This window comes from Mastomys coucha, unplaced genomic scaffold, assembly GCF_008632895.1.
Source record: "Mastomys coucha isolate ucsf_1 unplaced genomic scaffold, UCSF_Mcou_1 pScaffold13, whole genome shotgun sequence".
Lineage (NCBI taxonomy): Eukaryota > Metazoa > Chordata > Mammalia > Rodentia > Muridae > Mastomys > Mastomys coucha.
The window spans coordinates 72805865-72825638 of record NW_022196895.1 but is presented as its reverse complement, the minus strand read 5'-3'; the positions used below and the strand labels follow the sequence as shown (position 1 = coordinate 72825638).

Genomic DNA, 19774 nt, shown 5'->3' with positions numbered 1-19774 from the left:
CCAGGAGGGAATAAATGAAAGGAAATAGCTACACCCCATTCCTCTCCCTGTTTAGGAGAAGCAGACAGAACCTGTGAGCCAGGATTCTGTGAAAGGGAAGTATAGCCTTGAACTCACCATCGAGGGGTATTCTGCTGCCGCTGCTCCTGAAAGCCACACTCCGGCCTTCTCCCTCTACTTATCCTGTGATGCTGTCCTAGCACTAAGTGAGACAGAGATTAAATCCCCCATGGCAACAGAAGAATCTCCGCGCTTCCCCAAATCTCTGCTACATTCTCCAGTCAACAGTGAAGATTTGTATATGGTGCTCAAGAGATCAGTTGCAGGATTCAAAAAATAAAAAATAAAAAGAAAGAAAGGAAAGATTTAGGTCTTTATGCTGCTCCCCAGCATGATATCTCCCCGTGGAGTTGTTTATTTTGTTTTTTATGTCTGTTCGTTTGCTGGCTGCTTTCTTGTTCAGTCTATAATATTTTACTCTGGAACAGAACATCTTATTCAATCAAGAATTGCTTTTGAGAATTGGATCCTCTAGTATTCGGGAGGCTGGGCAGGGGGATCAGCTGGAGTTCACTGGCCAACCTGAGCTATATTGTGAGTTCCAGTCCAGCTTATGCGGTTCCAAAGAAATAATAAAAACCCACCAGCAATAACAAAAATAGCAACCAAAGAAAAAATGTACAAAGAACCTGATCCTAGCAGGCAGTGTTGAAGTGAGTGATGGCCCTGAGGAGTCACATGGAGAACAGGAAAGGATATTTTCAGCTTGTTACCCAGGCCTGTTCTTTTCCTGCACTTTTTCCTCCTGAGCATAATCCTGTTGTCTCCAGAGATAAAAGGGGAAAAGTTACTACATGATCTTATCTGCTCTAAGGATGCTTGTGTCCATGTGAAGCACGGTATTGGCAGGGTTTCCCCAGGCGTTAACTAGGCAACCCGAAGTTTAGGAATTTTATCTTCAGCTCTCACAATTATCATTCGTAACCTTGAACTAGCCACCTACTCTGTCTGACTCTAATTTTATCAAATGATAAATGGAAATATTGGACCACACCCAACTCCCTAGGGTGGAACTAGAGAGAAATAACAGTGACGGTTATAAGGTTGCCTCTGAGTACTGGTGTAGGATGGCTGCTTATTAGTAGAATTCTAAACTCTTAATCTGGGAGCATTTGAGGACTAACATTTAAGTGTATGACAAGGACCAACTTAAGAATATAAATTTGAGGGGCTGGAGAGATGGCTCAGTGGTTAAGAGCATTGACTGCTCTTCTGAAGGTCCTGAGTTCAAATCCCAGCAACCACATGGTGGCTCACAACCATCTGTAATGAAATCTGATGGCCTCTTCTGGAGTGTCTGAAGACAGCTACAGTGTACTTATATATAACAAATAAATAAATCTTTAAGAACAAAAAGAATATAAATTGGAATCTGCCCCTGCTTTTCTCCCCTCAGGTGCTATTTGAACTTGCGAGGTATCACGCCCCCTCCACGATCTTCCTGGACGAGCTGGAGTCAGTGATGAGTCAGAGAGGCATGGTTCCTGGGTAACAGACAGGGTTGTGTCGCATCGTATCGTGCCGTGTCGTGTGGTATTGTGTTGTGTCGTGTTGTATTGTGTCCCTGTCATCATTTCTCCCCTCTTTGTAAGTGTGTGTGATGGTCGGAAGCCCGTCAACATTTACCAGCAGAATGGGCCTATTAATAAGTCCACAGATTTTCTGTAGGCACATGGAAAAGTCTTCCTTTAAATCAGATCCCATTAACTGAGTAGCTGATTTAAATAGTTTTTGTAGCTGGAAGAGATATCCTTCCCCCCCCTCCCCCACCCCTCCCCAACACCCCACACATCCCCACCCCCGGTCCCCACAGAGTAGCTTTCAGGTCTGAAGATCACACAGCTGCAGGATCCCAGGCTGCAATCATGGTCTGGCTGGCTCAAAAGAACCTCCTCTGGAGGCAGAGGCTGCCAGTGGGGACCCAGACTCTCCATGAAGCCCCAGGCTGGGCTGCTTCTGCATTTCATTCTCTGGAGGCAGTCCTTGAGGCCAGGGAAACTGGCAATTCTTTGACATTATTTCTAAAGATAAAGTGTCAGAAAATGTTCCCAGCAGGACAGTGAACCCCTCGGTTATAAATGCTTTTGGATTATGCTTCCAAAAGGTCAAGTAGTGTTGTTTGCTTGCCTGCTCGCTTGGTTTTGTGAGTGTATGTGGCATGTATTATGTGTGCGTGTATGTGTGTGCTAGTGCATGTAACATGTTCGTGTGTGCATATGTAACGTGCATGCACGTGTATATGAGTGTGTATGTGTGCATGTGAGGGTGTGTATGTATGTGTATGTGTGAAATAGTAGGTTTCTCAAACATCCCTAGTGTTCTCATGCATCCTAGGCTGGCTCAGAACTCACTATATAGCTTAGGATAACCTTGAACTTTTGATTCTCCTGTCTCCACCTCCCAAATGTGGGACTATGGATGTGATTACACAGTGCTAGGGAAGGAACCCAGGGCTTTGGGTTTGCTACGAAAGCACTTTATCAACTTGATTGATTTGTTATGACCAGTAATTTAAAAAAAAAACAAAAACAACTTTTTTATGGCCGAGCGGTGGTGGCGCACGCCTTTGATCCCAGCACTTGGGAGGCAGAGGCAGGCGGATTTCTGAGTTCAAGGCCAGCCTAGTCTACAGAATGAGTTCCAGGACAGCCAGGGCTACACAGAGAAACCCTGTCTCAAAAAACCAAAAAACCAAACAAAACTAAACAAAACAAAAAAAACAAAAAAACTTTTTATTACATTTGGCACCTCTAACTGGAAAAATTAAAACAGGTGTCTGGAAAAATCTTTGTATTTATCAATACAGAGCCAATGGTAATAAAAGCAAAGAAGTTGCTTGTTGGAAATATAAAAGTAGAATTAGGATATAATGTGTGCAGTTGTACTTATTGGAAACCATTTTCCCTGTTGCCATCATGGGCATGTAGCCAAGATGATGGGGGTTTCTCTGAAACGGGACACTGGCCTAGCCTCACTAAACTTCACCTTGTCAGACCGAAGCTGCAGCCCTCTGCCTTGCTGCAGCAGCCTGACAGGAGCGACCAGCTACAGGCAAGCAGGAGGTCCCTGACTGCTCTAGCTCTCTCTCTCCCTCTTCGAGGACAGGCCTCTCTGGCCTGCCTAACTTCATGGTGGCCTTTTGCCTGCCTGGTAGGTCACCCTTCCTAGAGTGTCCTGCAGCCTACATTTCACTACTTTGGTTTTTTTCTTTACCACCCCCGACTGCAAACATTTCATCCATGTTCTCCCTAAGTTTCAGCATCCCTGTCTGGCATCCCATGCCAGTTTAAGAAATAAGGGCAACTCAGCCGACCATGACAGTGTACACTTTAACCCAGCAATTGAGAGGCAGAAGTAGGCAACTCTTAGTGAGTTTGAGGCCAGGCTGGTCCAGGCCAGCCAAGGCCACACAGTGAGACTATATCTGAAAAAAGAAAAAACAGACAAAAATAGAGACGACCTTCATGCTACGTGAAAAAACATATATGCTATGTGAAAACACAAATTAATTTCATATTTAGATTTGGGTTTTATCCCCAATATGACTCTTTATGTATATGCAAACATCCCAAAATTCAAAAAAAAATCTGAACTACTGCTGGTTCCCAGCATCCAGAATGAAGACTGTGTAACTCAAACCTCGTGTGGGTTGCTTCCTTCCACACACGTGCACGGCAGGCTCAATGTTGTGCTACAACAGACATTTTGTTGTTGTTGTTGTTGTTATTGTTTATTGTTTTTAACTAAATCTGTGGGAATGAGGGAGAGTCTGTTGAGAGTGTTCTGGGTTTAAGCTTTGTATGTTCAGCTCTCCATGGCGTGATCTTTCTTGATGGAAGGGACTCAGGCAATGGTAATGGTGACTGGGAGCGCAAATCTGTATGGAAGACAGATTCTAATCGATGTCATTATCATGCATCTCATTAGGAGAGAAGGAGGCAAATTCAGTGTAGAGATTTTTTTTATTTTATTAACTTTTATTTTTAATATTTTTATTACATCTATCACTTTTATTGTATTTCTTTTTTTTAGATATTTTATTTATATGTAAATTTCTCCTTTCCCAGTTTCCCCTCCAAACAAACAAACAAACAAACAAAAACAAGAACAAACCCCTGTTGCCTCCCCCCTCCTCATGCCTGCCACCCTACCCTCTCCCACTTATTGGCCCTGGCATTCCCCCTACACTGGGGCACAGAACCTTCACAGGGCCAAGGTCCTCTCCTCCTATTGATGATCGAATTTGTAATCCTCTACTATACACATGCTGCCAGAACAATCAGGCCCACCATGTGCAGTCCTTGGTTGATGGTTGAGACCCTGGGAGCTCTGAGGGTACTAGTTAGTTCATATTGTTGTTCGTCCTAAGGGGTTGCAAACCCCTCAGCTCCATAGGTCCTTTCTCTAACTCCTTCACTGGGGACCGTGTACTCAGTTCAATGGATGGCTGTGAGCCTCGGTGTAGAGATTTTTATAAATATACAAATGTACACACACACATACAAATAAGAAACATGAAAATTATGTTATGCCTGCTCAATAAGTCAAGGGATTATTCTCAATGATGTCATTTCAATTAATTAATTAAATTTGCTTTTTTTTTTTTTTTTTTTTTTTTTTTTTTTTTTTTTTTTTTTTGGTTTTTCCGAGACAGGGTTTCTCTGCGTAACCCTGGCTGTCCTGGAACTCACTCTGTAGACCAGGCTGTCCTCGAACTCAGAAATCCGCCTGCCTCTGCCTCCCAAGTGCTGGGATTAAAGGCATGCTCCACCACCGCCCAGCAAATTTGCTTTTTAAAGCCCAAGTGAACTTGAAACTATGTAGCTCAGGCTAGCCTCAAACTCATGACAATTCTCTTGTCTCAGCATCACAAGTGCCAGTCCACCAGCACACCTGGCAGTTATGGCATTTAAAGGGTTATATAAAGGAGCCTGAGATACACTGGGTTATATTTAATCTAACCTTTCATTTATTTATTTATTTATTTATTTATTTATTTCTCTGTCAACCTTTGCTTTTCTTTTAAACATCATCATTGCATTGTTTACTTTTTAAAAATTATTTTTCATGTAAAACTAAAATACTCAAAATGCCCATTCTCTAGAACCCGTTTGCTGTCAGAACAGAGCCTGTTCTGCAGTCATCGGGCCATTGCTGTGACTGCCACTCTAGTCATGAAGGCAGAGGTTCTGCCATGAGAGGGATCATGTCTCTTTGTCTCTGCAGGGGAGAACACGAGGGAAGCCTCCGGATGAAGACGGAGTTGCTGGTGCAGATGGATGGCTTAGCGCGCTCCGAGGACCTCGTGTTTGTCTTAGCAGCCTCGAACCTGCCATGGTAAGACATCAATAGAACATGCTGCACACGATTCCACGATCCACTGAATGGATTTCAGTGGCATAAGAGCTATAAGAGGAGGTATGGAAGTTTTACACAGACTGAGTCCGTAGTGGGCGTAGGTGTTACCAGGAACCAATCGCCTTTGGATATAAATCCCTAGGGTAGAAGGGGGCAGGGTCACTCCCTGGGTTCGGGTTCTAAAGTGTGAGAGCAGAGAAATTGAGCTGACCAAGGGCATTCATTCATTCATTTTTCTCTGCTCTTGCCCGTGGGTCCTTCCCCACTACGATGGACTGTAACCCGGAATTGTGAGCTAAAATCAACCATCTCCCCCTTAAGCTGCCTTTGTCAGCTTTATGTTTTTAAATTATTACTAAAGCAACAGAAATGAAATCAGGACATAACGACTGACTATATCATGTTTTTAAAAATCAAGCACAGGGGGGGCTGGTGAGATGGCTCAGTGGTTAAGAGCACCAAAGGTTCTGAGTTCAAATGCCAGCAACCACATGGTGGCTCACAACCATCCGTAATGAGATCTGACATTCTCTTCTGGTGTGTCTGAAGACAGCTACAGTGTACTTACATAAAACAATAAATACAGCTTTGAAAAAAATCAAGCGGAGATTTTGCATAGAACTATAAGAACTTAATATCTGTAGTTCTCAAAGAACATTCCAGAAATAATGTTTCAATTTTATTGGTATTAAAATTAAACTTTCTTAAGTTAGTAGAAAAATCCTTTCTTTAATGCCATATAGTAAATAGAAAACTAAATAATCTCTAATTGAAAATATAATCTACTCTCAGAGTCTTTTATTCAAATTGTATCCCAGAGTGGTTTAGGAACAATTCTAGAAGAAGAATTGGGAAATAAGAAACGTTGACTAGGGGAAAACAATATCTACTTGGAGAATATATTTTAAAAATGTTACAATCCTCTCACAGTTCTCCGAACATTTCCCCATTATTATATTTTATGTCCTGGATAGGGAAGGAGATGCCTGGGCAAACATTCTAGAGGGCGTCCAGGGTCAAGAGAGGCAAATCAGCCTGTGTCCAACAGCAGAGCAGAGCTGGGCCATCTCACCCCACCCCCATCTCCTTTCCACACTGACAGACAGACAGACAGACAGAAAGCTCTTCTGCATTACTTGCTGATCATCTGGCGTCTCAAACAAGAAGAGACCAAGACAAGTTTTAGGCAGTCCACGTGTTAAATACATTTATAATCTGACCCTGGCCCTGCCTCCTTTCACTTTAAGGCTTGTTTGATTATGCTTAGATGATCAGCACTTTACATTTGAAGATATATTTATATATTATATAAAGTGGAGTCTAATAGAGAATCACTATGTATATGTTTAAATAAACATATCAGAAGCCACATCAGTGCCTGGCTCTGGGTGTGCCCTTTGTACTTGCCACAACACAGTAGCCTGGCTTTCGCCCGTGGATTTTGTCTTGTTTTCTGCTGCTTTCTGTCCTGTTTCCCACTTTCCAAGGCTCTCTTTACCATGTTTGATCTTGTTCTTTATTCTGCTGCCTGGTCGTGGGTGTTCACCAGGTGGGCGTGAAGCCAGAAAGCTCCCTAAGTCTAACTGGAGTGGCAGGTGCGGACCTTGAGAGACTTAACCACACATTTTCCAGAAGAGTGGAGAGCCCTTGCCTCTGCTTGTGAAATCAGTAGTTCCGGCTGTGCTGCACTGTGCTGTGCTGACTGACCAGGGTCAGCTGTGGTCTTGCCAGTGTCTTCTCACTGCTGTGTGCACTCAAGGCTACAGATGAAGCTGATGATTCAGTTCAGCAGGTTTTGTTTCTTTTCCTTAAAATTCTGACTCAGGAGCTGGGCAGTGGTGGCGCACGTCTTTAATCCCAGTGCTTGGGAGGCAAGAGGCATGCAGATTTCTGAGTTTGGGGCCAGCCTGGTCTACAGAGTGAGTTCCAGGACAGCCAGGGCTACACAGAGAAACCCTGTCTCAAAAAAACCAAAAAAAGAAATGTGCACCTTACTAAGTATACTCAGAAGTGTGCCTGCCCCTAAGCATGCTTTCCCCTGCCTAAATGTGTGTGGGCAGACCTTCCTGTTCTGCTTAGGAAGAACACAGCTTTGGAAAGACCTTGGTACGGTTTTGTTATTCTTCAGCTGCAAGATGACCGCTTTCCCTGACCTTTCACCTCCTGTTCCTTCTGGCTTTGTGCTCACTGTGATGTGACTCACCTCCGGAGGTTATGGTCTTGTCAATGCTTCTGGTTGACAGCTCTCTATAAGCTGTTTCTTAGAGTCACTTGAGAGCTTCTCTCACCCAATGGGCTTGCTTGGTTACCCTGAAATCTAGAAAATCAGGTGACACACCAGCAGTGAGCAAGCCCCCTCCCCCACTTCTCCAAACTGAGAAATATACTTTAGAACTTTCACCTGTTCCATGATTTCAAGGCTTGTTTAGTACAATACCATTAGGTTTTGTCAATGATTTTTTTTAAAAAAGTTTTATTCATTTTTTTGTATGTGAGTACACAGTCACTCTCTTCAGACACACCAGAAGAGGGCATCAGATCTTATTACAGATGGTTGTGAGCCACCATGTGGTTCCTGGGAATTGAACTCAGGACCTCTGGAAGAACAGCCAGTGCTCTTAACCCCTGAGCCATCTCTCCAGCCCTTGTCAATGATTTTTGTTCTGGTTTTTGTTTGGGTTGGTTGGATCTTAGCATGTACTGGAGCTGACCTTGAGTTCTGAACCCTCCTGCCTCTGTCTCCTGGCTCTTGTGATTACAGGAATGCAATTCTCCCCATGATGAGTTTGTGAGTTTTAAAGAAACTCTCTTGAGCTATCACCCACGTACTGCAGAGCTCATGACTAATGCTTTTAGGTAGTCCTATCATTTACCTGTGCTATGTATTTTCATCGTATTATTATTACAGCTATTGTCTGCATCATGTAGGGATTAGAGCCAGGTCCTTGCGTATCTTGTATTATATTTCTCTAGAGGGACAGAACCAACAAAATGTATGTGTATTTTAAAACAGGATTTGTACTGGGCCTGGTTGAACACACTTTTATCGCATCCCTCTTGAGGCAGAAACAGGCATAACTCTGTAAATTCTAGCCAGCTTGCTTTACATAGTGAGTTCCAGGACAGCCAGGATTCCATAGTGAGACTCAGTCTGAAAAACAAACCAAAAGGGGGTGTTCATTAGGACCGAATGCCGCTGGTAGTCCAACCATGGCCATTGGCATGCTGGAATGGCTGAGAGCTCAGTTCCTAAGCCGGATGTCTTAGCTTTCTCAGTCTGTGCTGAAGGCCTTGAAAGAACCTGTTTCTTTCATCTGTTTTCTGTCCTGTCTGGGAGGCCAGACAAGCTAGGCTCTGATGTTAGTTAGGCGCAGCTCAGCAGCAGAAGAGACATGGTGTTGATGCCCTCACCAGCAGGAAGCTAGCCAAGCTCTGCCTCGTCTCAGACTTTTTTGTATTTGGGCTGTATGATCTTGAACTCATCCTTCCTACAGTATGCCCTCACAGACCTGCTCAGAAGGCCCATTAAGTTGACTGTTGAGATTCACCATACAGAGGAGTACAAACCTAGGCCACTCAATGTAGCCTACTGATACAGTCAAGAAATGCAGTACCAGCCTGGCATGGCAGATACGTAACCCTAGCACTAGGGAACTGGAAGTAGGAGGATCAAGAGTTCAAGGTCATTATTGGCTGCATGGTGATTTTGAAGTCAGTCTCAGCTTCATGAAGGGTTGGGGGTGGGAGGGGAACATTTGTCTTAAAGTTGCTTGTGGTGCTAATTCTGTAATCTCGTTAACGTACTGAAGCCATGTACTACACACCTTGGATGATGATGGGCTGCCTACACGACAGTGGCCCCATGAGATAATAATGGAGTCACAGAGATTTCACATCACAGAGTGTGAGCACGTTGCTTACACGTCTGTTGACGCCGGTGTCAATAAACCTATTGAAATATTAACTGTATCAAAGTGTAGCATATACAATACAATGCATAATACTGAGAATAAACCTACTGAAATGTTAACTGTATTAAAGTGTAGCATACACAATACAATGCATAATACTGAGAATAAGCAACGGTTAGTGATTATTCTTTAGTAAAAACGCTTTAGTAAACACGGTTACTACTCTAGCTTTTTATTATTTTAAAATCTACACCTTCCAGTTATTTATAAGGTTTTACTATAAATAGCATTCCATGTTTTATAGCCTGCAGCCTCACATACACAAACGACAGCACACCACAGCATGGTGTATATCTGGAATGTATCCAGTCAGTCACCCAGTGATGGCAACAGGGCTGCCCTTGCTGTTACAGCCAGCCATGCAGTAAGGAGTGGCTCTCAGTGTGCTACTTTTGTGTTCCGCCAGTGCAGCTTTGGGATAGGTTCCTGGAAGGAAACCCACGGGGTCAAAGGATAATGGGCATGGAATCATGGGATAGCCTGCCAAGTTTCCCTCTGTAGAGGTTGTGCTAGTCTGCAATCCCACTAGTGTCTTGAGTTCATTACTTAACATTATAGTGAGAACATTTCCAATGTCATTAAATAATCCTTGAAAATTGGATTTGGTAATGGCTGCCCAGAATTTCCCCATATGGGACTATACCATAATTTAATCATTCCTTCTCATTGAGCAGATATGGCATTTCCAAACTTTCCTTATTAATAACTAACATTGAAATGAATGCCCTTGTGATAAAAGCCTTGTAAACAGGACGAGGGAGAGAGCTCAGTCAGAAAAGTGCTTGTAATCCCAGCATCAGGGAGGCTGAGACAGGGGAATTCCTGGGGCTCACTGGCCAGCCAACCTAGCCAGTGAAAAGCTCTCTCAAAGAAGGGGGGTTGGCACCTGAGGAATGACACCCTGTGATTGTCCTCTTGCCTCCATACATACATGTGTACACACACACACACACACCCAAAGTGTGCATACAAAAACCAGTGTGCACATATGCACAAAGTAATACCTTTGGGTACAGTTCTGGTCCTTAGGAAATATACCAGGAGGTGGATTTACTGAATGGAAAATTTTGTATTTTAACCTCCTGTGATATATTGACAAACCTTTTTATAAGGAAAGATATATATATATATATATGTATATATATATATATATATATATTGGTTTTCTGAGACAGGGTTTCTCTGTGCAGCCCTGGCTGTCCTGGAACTCACTCTGTAGACCAGGCTGGCCTTGAACTCAGAAATCCTCCTGCCTCTGTCTCCCAAGTGCTGGGATTAAAGGCGTGCGCCACCACTACCTGGCTTAAAAATTTATTTATTTCATGTATATGAATATACTGTCACTGTCTTCAGACACACACCAGAAGAGGGCATTAGATTCAATTACAGATGGTTGTGAGCCACCATGTGGTTGCTAGGAATTGAACTCATGACCTTCGGAAGAGCAGCCAGTGCTCTTACCCGCTGAGCCATCTCTCCAGCCCTAAGAAGGGATATTCTTAATAAATAAGATTTTTCTTGGCCTTAGGATCCCACTTGAGGAAGGGTGCTTATCCGCTCCAAGCATTCTATCCCAGAGGAATAACTAATAAGTGTGTGAAGACTCAGTCCTAAAATATCAAATTCCTTACAGTTGGGGTTGTTCTCATCAAAAAGCATCATTCCGGTACTGGGCTATCCTTACCGCTGTCTCAGCAGTGAGGTTTTCGTTCATATGCCATGGCTGGTCTATACCAGGCAAGAGGACAAAACTGAACCACTTCTCCATGTCATCGGATGTGTAAGTGAGCAATGAGAGGCATAAAAAATGTTGCACATTTAATATTACCACTTAATGTAATGGCGATGTGAGAAACTTAGTGAGTATAATTAGGGCTAATTTGACCTGCCTTGATTGCTGCGTACTTACAAGCTCGGGCCCAGCAGTCCAGAGGGAATGAACAGGCCATTAAGGCAAATTCCATCTCGAGATGTCTGCTTAACTCAATGGTAGCTTGTACCAATGAAGTGCAGGGGCTGCGAGCGACAGGCTGGCACTCCTGTCTTCCTTGCTGCCTGACAAATGGCTAGACATTCCAGGAACCCTCATGAAAGCAGGTACTGGCATAACCAAGCTGCAGGCTAAAAATACCAGGAGCCAACTTTCCTCTAATATTCAAAAGAAGGCATAAGAGCCGAGAGACCCCTGCTCTGTCCCTGCTTGTTTAGGGGACACCAGCAGTGCCTCACACAGGTCATCCCCTTGGAACTGTCCTTCCATTTTCTATAGGACTTAAAATGGTCCTCGGGCAGCTGGCAGCCCAGCTGCCTTTCTACCACTGGTATAAATGGACTTCTCCCCATATGGACCCTCCTTCCTGGTGTGCTGTTCCTATAGAAACGCACGTTTGTGAATGGGAAAGACCAGTTAACGTAACCTCGGTTCTTTTGCACAGTAACCACCAGTGCTCTGAACGTGGGGGAGGAAAAGTGCTCTTTGAGGTTCTTTCAACTCTGGGCTTTGACCAGGTCTACATTTTCCTAATGTGGTCTGCCACAGGTCAATACGCATTGTGCAAAAAGCAGGATCTAGCTGGGAAGCAGAGTGCTTGCCTAGCATGTGTGACTGAAACCTCGGAATCCATCTGGCACAGCTCACCAACAAAATGGAAACAAGATGTAGAGATACCGTGCGCTCAACAACCCCTGCACGTGGTGGTGGTGGTGGAATGGGACTGACCTGTGGGTGGAGTCATACTACACTGTGGCTCACTGTGTATTCCAGGTTTGATGTACTGTGCTCGCTTTGCAAAATTGCTTAATTCTATAAACAGTTCCATTATGTGAGTGGCCCAGCATTCATTTGGCCTTTCTTTTGGGGGAGGTGTTTTTGTTTGTTTGTTTTTGTTTCCCACTGTTGACTCTGCTCCCTCCTTGCCATGCCCAGTCCTTTGGTAGGAGGGGTATCTCCTGCAGTGTTTGGCTGGATTAGAACTAATAATCTCAAAAGGTTTCTGTCTTATAAATCTCCTTTTTCTGATCCTGGCTGGGGAGAGCGAACTTTTCTTGGTGTTTTGTCTGTGTAGTTTTGAGTTGTGGGTTTCTCCAGTGAATCATCAGGGCAGAGGAGAAGCAGGCAAGCTCAGGGCCCTCATTGCCATGGCAGTTCCAAGTCCCGAGGTCTCCAGCCATTCTGCCTTTCAGAATCCCTTTGGTGATTTATTGTAGGAAAGACAGGGGTTTCAGTCATGAGAGGTGACAACGTGCAAGTCTCTTGCTCATATTTTTGATCCACTCTTTTCATTCTTTATCAGTTTTAAACATTATTTTATTCTCTGGTCAATGGATTGTTAGGTTTTTTTTCTTCTGAATTTCATTCTTGGTGGTTGTAACATGTTTTATAATCTTATTAGTGATGTAGATGCTATCTATGGATGTCAGGTAAAGGGATCCTGGAGAAATAATGTATTCAACTGTTTCGGCTTTTGGACCATTTTGACTTAATTCTCTTCTCAGGCTAGGATACCTGGGACTATGACAGGGAAGCCAACAGTTTGAACTATCCATGAAGATTCTCCCTCCTCTACGTGCCATGCAGAGACTCATTTTCCTGACGGCTTCCATTGCTAATGGGGAGACATCCTAACCTATGCTATCATAATGGGCATGTGCTCTTCAGCCGTATTGGGATTTGCTTGATGTTGAAAGCCTTGATTCTCCCTCTATTGAATCTGAGTTGCCCCACACAAAACCTGTAAAACGTAGCCCACTGAAACCAAGAAGCAGCTAGCCCGCGTCAGCTGTACTTTCATCCTCTCCTATCTAGTCTTCGTTTTGAGACTTTTTTTTTTTTTTTTTTTTTTGCACTTGAGAACTTTGCCCCTGCCTCCAGGAGTGTTCCATGATACATTCAAAAGTATTTTAAAAATAATCAATTGATTAAGATAAGATTTCTGATCTCATTCATTCTTTGACTGTGGTCAGAGCCATTAAAGTTCTTTTCCCTTGGTTATTGGTATCGTATTTGGGCTGGAGTAATCAATAGGTAATGCGAGGTGATTTTTACTCCATTAAAGTGATACCTAGAGCTCACACATGAGTAGAGCAATGACTTGCTCTGCTAAGGCTCCCTTGCTGGATGCTCTGGCCTCTCCGATGAGAGGAGACACCCTGGACATACATTTCTGGAGTCATTTTCAGAAGCGCTGCCAAGTGAGCCTGGCAGGTCACCCTGAGGCTCAGGTTTCCATTTTCACTGAGAATGAAAGTACAGTGCCTCCTTCTCATCCTCCACGGCCATGCAGCTTCTCCCTGCTAATCTAAACTGATGATGGCTATAACGTACTGTTTCAACCAAGCACAATCCCCTTCGTAGATAACTTGGGGCGTTTAAGAAAGCAGGCCATTTTATACAAAGCCACTATCTCTGCATGCGCAGTTCATTCATGCACGCAGCAGAGTGGGATTTCTTAGGAACTTCTCAATACGCTGCATGAAGTAGGAAGTAGGGATCCAAGACATACTGTCCACCTATGAGCTGTGGGTGCACTCAGGACCATGCGAGCTGCCCAGACAGAAAGGAGTAGCATTGGTTTTCATTTTGTTTCTCAAGACATGATCTTGCTGAGCTCAGGCTGGCTTTGAACTCACTGTGTGTCTCAGGCTAATCTCCACCCCATGCTCTGCCTTCCTCACCTCACAGGTGTTAGAATTACAGGTGTGCAGCACTATCCTTCGTATAATAAGTATTTTTTTTACAGTATATATTAAATCAAATAAAAAGTCTTTACTGCATATAGAGAGCACTGGCTCTGGGTTTGACCAAGTAGAAGGTGCATATGAAGACAATGACACAAAGATGCCTCAGCAGCACCACAGTTCCTACCCCCCCTTCCCTGCAGTGTACCCAATAAACCACACAGGCTCATGTGCACACTCGTCGGAACTAGACCGGAAGCTGAGTTCAAGGACAACAAGTGGATCCATCTGGGGAAGTGTCTAACTAGGCAGCCTTCCATGTGAGGCTCACTGAAGAAGACAGCACTGGAATCTCTGGTTCCCTGTTATCTGTCAAGGACAGCTCGGTCTGCTCTTCCAGGATGGTCTTGTCATGACCACCCACTTTATGGATAGACTTCAAAGACTTTGTCTACAGCATAGTAGTTAGCTCTTCTGTTAGCATACTGAAATAGGTTAAACTTAAAGTGCTTGTAACTATTAAAGGAATGAACTTGAATTGTGCCTGGTTTCTACCTGCTGTGGATTGTGGAGTGGTCTCAGGTCCAGGGTGATGCAGTGCACCAGCCACGATGGGCAGAGGAGGGTACCTGCAGGTTGGATGCAGATACTTAGGCTGTCCGGTCCAAGGCACTGTGGCTCCAGGGAGCTCTCAGGATGGCCAGGGGTATATGGTACTTTGTATCTGGAGTAGGCAGAGGTCTGAGAGCCTTGCTGGGTTTCATGTCTTATATACCTCATGCTTATTGGTTGATTTGACTGCTGATGGGAGAGAGGTACTCAATGACCGGGAGGAAAGAACCATCACTACAAAAATAGCTAGTGTAAAATCTGAGTGCAGGAGCCAGGAGGATCCTTCTCTGGCGGCCACAAGTTACATACATATATATTGGCATAAAGAGTGATTTCTGGGTACATTCCATTTGTCCTTTGTTTCCTCTCTCATATGATTATATGATTATTGATGTCATTAAGAGTGCATTCATCAGGCCTGGCTGTCAGAGAGTTGCACTTATTTTGTACCCACAAGCAGTTTTGAGGTAAATCTCTCACTTTAGGGCATTAGTTGATCAATACAGACATCTATAGTGAAGGATTGCTTTCCCACTCCCTCTGTGTGATTCTGTTGTCTTGAGCATCCTATAAAGAAGCCACCCAGGATGAGATGGGGACAAGAATTAGGTACAGTTACTTGCTTGATACCCACAGATGAACCATTCTATCAAGTTCTTCTCCTTGCAGATACGTCTTCCCGAACCTTTCAGCCGGGTCCAATCTGAATCGCTGTCTGCAGAAGGGACCCTGAGCCCTTGCCTCGCCATCCTGGTGACTTCCCTCTCTTCTGTGTCAGTGTGTCTGGCGGTTGGACTCCGCCCAGCTTTGGCTTGGTTTATCGGTTAGGACCCACATGTTGAAACTGTCTGTACTGTTGATCCATATAGTTTGACCAAACTATAGATTTTCTTTATTAGAAATTATTTTCTTCCTTTGTATTTATGTTTCTTTTAATATCTCATGTTGCTATGGATAAAATTTGTTGTTGTTTTTTATTAGACATGATCTAACTCTGCTGCCTTAGACTGGCTCAGAACTTGCTGTGTAGCCCAGGCTTGATCCTCTTCCTTCAGCTTCCGAAGCTGTAGAATTACAAGTATGGACTGTCCCAGGTGGCTTGAGAAGTGTTACATTTAACATACTCGATGTGACCCTGTTTCTTTCTCTCTGGAAACTTGCCATCCTTTCTTGGTTCTTGGTGTTCTGAACTCTCTCCATGATGCAGCTTGAGAGTCAGTGGGCTGTGCTGACCTCAGCATGGCACCCTGGTACCTCTCCTGAGTCATTTTGAGTGTCAGGCCTGAGTTACTTTACTTTTTAGGCCTTCATCTCCTCATCTTCAAATGCAAGCAACAATAGCACAGCATCAGGAGGTTGCGGTAAAGATGAAATATATTAGCATCTATAATATACTTGAAATGTGACTGTCAGTAAATGCTTTTTAAATTTTAGGTCCTATTAACCTTTGAAATATAGAAACCTTGTTTCTAGGACTCTGGAACATTCTCTGGGGTTGTCTTCTTCATGAGATTCCTCTGTTCTTTTTCCTGGAACTCCTGGCATTGGTCTGCTGGCCTTCTAGACTAATGCTCTCATTAAGAAAGAATCTTCCCTTTGTGGAGTATGATGGAGCTGGGAAACCAAAGGAAATCTGTGAAATTGGCGTAGTCAGAGGATTTCTGTGAAGGGCTGTAGAACAAAGACGCTTGGCCGGCTGGTGCAAGGCAGGATTCAGATAGGGCTGTTCCTACAGGCAACAGTAAATGTCAACCCAAGGCTGCAGAGTTTTTGAAAGATTTCTAGGTGCATAAGGGTACTCAGGTTTGACCGCTGTCATTGTTCCTAGGTACTAACACAATTAAAAAAAAAATTTTATGTGTTTTGCCTGCATGTTTGTCTATGAACCACTTTTGTGCCTAATGCCCGTGAAGGTCAGGAGAGGGCATCAGATCTCCTGAGATGGGAGTTACAGATGGTTGGGAACTACCCAGCTTGGGGTAGAAAGCTGGTACCTCACTGTTGAGCGAGGGCTAACACACACACACACACACACACAATCAATCAATGTAAGAAGACTGTCTGTCTTTCTGAAGCACTGCTTGCTGTACCATCTGTTTCTGTTTTCTCATGACACAGGGAGCTGGATTGTGCCATGTTACGGCGCCTGGAGAAGAGGATCTTGGTCGATCTCCCCAGCCAAGAGGCCAGACAGGCCATGATTTACCACTGGCTGCCCCCTGTGAGCAAGAACCACGCCCTGGAACTGCACACGGAGCTGGAGTACAACGTGCTGAGCCAGGTGGGCAGCCTGTAGGAGACAGGTCATGGGTGCAGCATACACCAATCAACAGCTCTTAGAAACGACCCAGCCTGCCCAGCAGTGCAGAGGAGCCCTGCCCCATGAACAGACTGGCTCCAGGAGCCTGGCCACAGTGAAGCAGAAAATGGGAGCTACAGGGAGTACCACGGGGTTCAGATTCAGGGAGCCTGTAGTCAAATCCTGGCCCTGTGGCATATTAGCTGTGAGGTCTTGGGGATGGGATTTACTCTCTGAGCCTCAGCTACTCCACTTCTAAAATGGGCAGCAGAGAGTCCACAGAGGGGTACTGTAGTTAATTGATGAAGCCTTTGCAAAGAAAAACTCAAGGTACATATCTGTTAATCCGCATTGGGTATTGTACTAATAAGGATTCTGTAGGGGAGCGGAGCTTATAAAACAAATACATATGTTTAATGCACACACACACACACATGCATGCACTTGTGCATACACACACACACACACACACACACACACACACACACAAAGAATTTATTAGAGTGGTTTACAGGCTGTGGTTCAGTTCATCCAAAAATGGCTGTCTACCAAAGTATGGTCCAAGAATCCAGTAGTTGTTCAGTCCATGAGGCTGGATGTCTCAGCTGATCTTCAGTATACTCCAGAATTCCCAATAGGTAGTTAAATGGCTCTCCAATGTTAGTGAAGGAATAGACTTGCCAGTGAGAGAGAACTCACAAGCAAGCAGGCAGAGGAAGCAGCTCCTTCTTCAGGGTCCTTTGGATAGGCTTCCAGAAGTTGTGGCCCAGAATAAAGGTGGATCTTCCCACCTCAAGGATCCGCATTGAAAGTAGGTCTTCTAATTTTAGATGATTCAATTAAGAAAATATCCCTCACAGATATACCCAGCTTAGATTTTAGTTAATTCCAGATGTAGTCAAGTTGACAACCAAGAATAGCTACCACAGGCACCCATTGCAGTATCTGCTCTGGGTAGACATTTAAAACTAATGTTTTCTAAAGTGCCTCAAAAGCAGAGATGGCTTTATTTAACACAAGAACAAAATACCCTCATTTGGCCCCATTAGGTAACGCTGGGCGGTTCAGTCCTCCACTAGCATCTCACAGTGTATCTGATGGTATGAGGGAGCTATCACCTACATGACCAGGTTAGCTGGGTGTGTTAGCGCCTTCTCTCCCTCCAGTATTGCTAGCCCAGGGATATTGGCATAGTGAACGGCAATGACAAAACTCTAAGCTAACCCAGGGATATTGGTGTAGGGATGGCAAAACTCTAAGCTAGCATTCCGACACTGGATCCTGCCTACAAGAATGAAGAGGACACCAGCATTCCACCTGCTAACTGAGCCTGGCTTTGAAACTGTTTCAGCAAACAGAGGGCTACTCAGGCTCCGACATTAAGCTGGTCTGCAGGGAGGCAGCCATGCGGCCTGTGCGGAAGATCTTTAGTGTGCTTGAAAACTACCAGTCAGGTATGGCGGGGCTCACAGTTCTGGGGCCTGCCTTGGGAGGGAAACTTGTGCTTAAGCATCCTAACTCTTGGTGGGATGTGGTGGCACATGTTTGGTTTCCTGGCCAACCTGGCGGGAACAAATTTAAGGCCAACCTGGATTATATACTGAGCCAAAGGCTAACTGGGCAACTTAACCCAACGCTGTCTCTAAATACATATACTAAAACGGGATCAAGACAGCCTAAAGGCAGGGCACTTGCTTTGTGTACAAAAGTCCTGCCGCCTCTCACCAGCAGATGGAGCCCGGTGCCTGGTTTTCCAGGCTTCGAGGCCTTTACATTTGAATGCTCTCTGATCAAATTGTCATCCTCAGTGTACTCTGCTGCAAGATTCACATTGCTGGCTGATGATAATCTATCTCCTCAGAGTTTGGGCTTTTATTTTTCCTACACACACTAATGTGGGGCTGGATCCATCTGAGGCACTATACAAATAATAAATAATACTTCGTTAATATATTTAATTCCCTTTTGGAGGCAGAATGCTGGGGGTGGGTGGGGTGTCACAGCTTTGAGCCCCATTGCCCCATCACCCTGTAGCTCTTTTCAGATGTTTGAGCTGCATTAGCCATCAAGGACGTGCTGTCAGCACTGTCTGCAGATCTGGCCTAATAGCCAGCCTTCCAAGAACTCCGACCCCTACAAGGGTACAGCGCCGTGTTCTGACTGTTGTCTTTTTGTCTAGAGAGCAGCAATTTACCTGGGATCCAGCTGGATACTGTGACCACAGAGGACTTTTTGGATGTGTTGGCTCACACCAAGCCTTCGGCAAAGAATCTGACTGAGAGATACTTGGCCTGGCAAGAGAAGTTTGAGTCCGTATAAGGCTGTGCCCAGCCTGACCTGGCCAGAGGCAGCCGAGAGCCTCCCCAGTGTGACTGGGATGCAAGGGAGGAAATTATCCTTGAAAGCTGGACTAATTTGGACAACTGTGTTACTTTGGAAACATGAGCTCTTGTGTCATGGATGTCAGCAAAATGGAGATTTCAGTCGTGAGTGTGTGTTGTTGGGTCAGGCAATAGAGGTTTTTCTCACAATTCGACTATAAAATTTTGAAGAAAGTTTCCTGTGTTTCTCATTTGTGAACTGAGATCTTCACTTTGAAGAAAAATATTTTTAGTCTCTATTCTTAATGCCTTTCTTGTAATACATTCTCAAGCTTGTCGGATACTATCAGTATTCTCCCCTCACCTCCCCTCCCTCCCTCCCTTCCTCCATCAGACCATATCCACCCCCTCCTTTCAGTCCCTCTTACCCTAGCTGACCACTACGATCACTGTCTTGTCCCCATACGTACTGTCCT

The 19774-nt window shown here is 44.4% G+C and overlaps 1 protein-coding gene across 2 annotated transcripts in view; it reads left to right on the top strand.

Moving 5' to 3' along the window:
- Positions 1–19532, top strand: part of Katnal2 (katanin catalytic subunit A1 like 2) — a 69644-nt gene extending 50112 nt beyond the window's left edge. For both annotated transcript variants that reach the window (XM_031366081.1, XM_031366080.1), the window contains exons 12-16: positions 1457–1548; positions 5287–5397; positions 16797–16959; positions 18329–18431; positions 19157–19532. In XM_031366081.1, the coding sequence (XP_031221941.1) occupies positions 1457–1548; positions 5287–5397; positions 16797–16959; positions 18329–18431; positions 19157–19296 (609 nt within the window). In that variant the 3' untranslated portion in view covers positions 19297–19532. The remainder of the gene's footprint in view (positions 1–1456; positions 1549–5286; positions 5398–16796; positions 16960–18328; positions 18432–19156) is intronic.
- Positions 19533–19774: the final 242 nt, after the last annotated feature.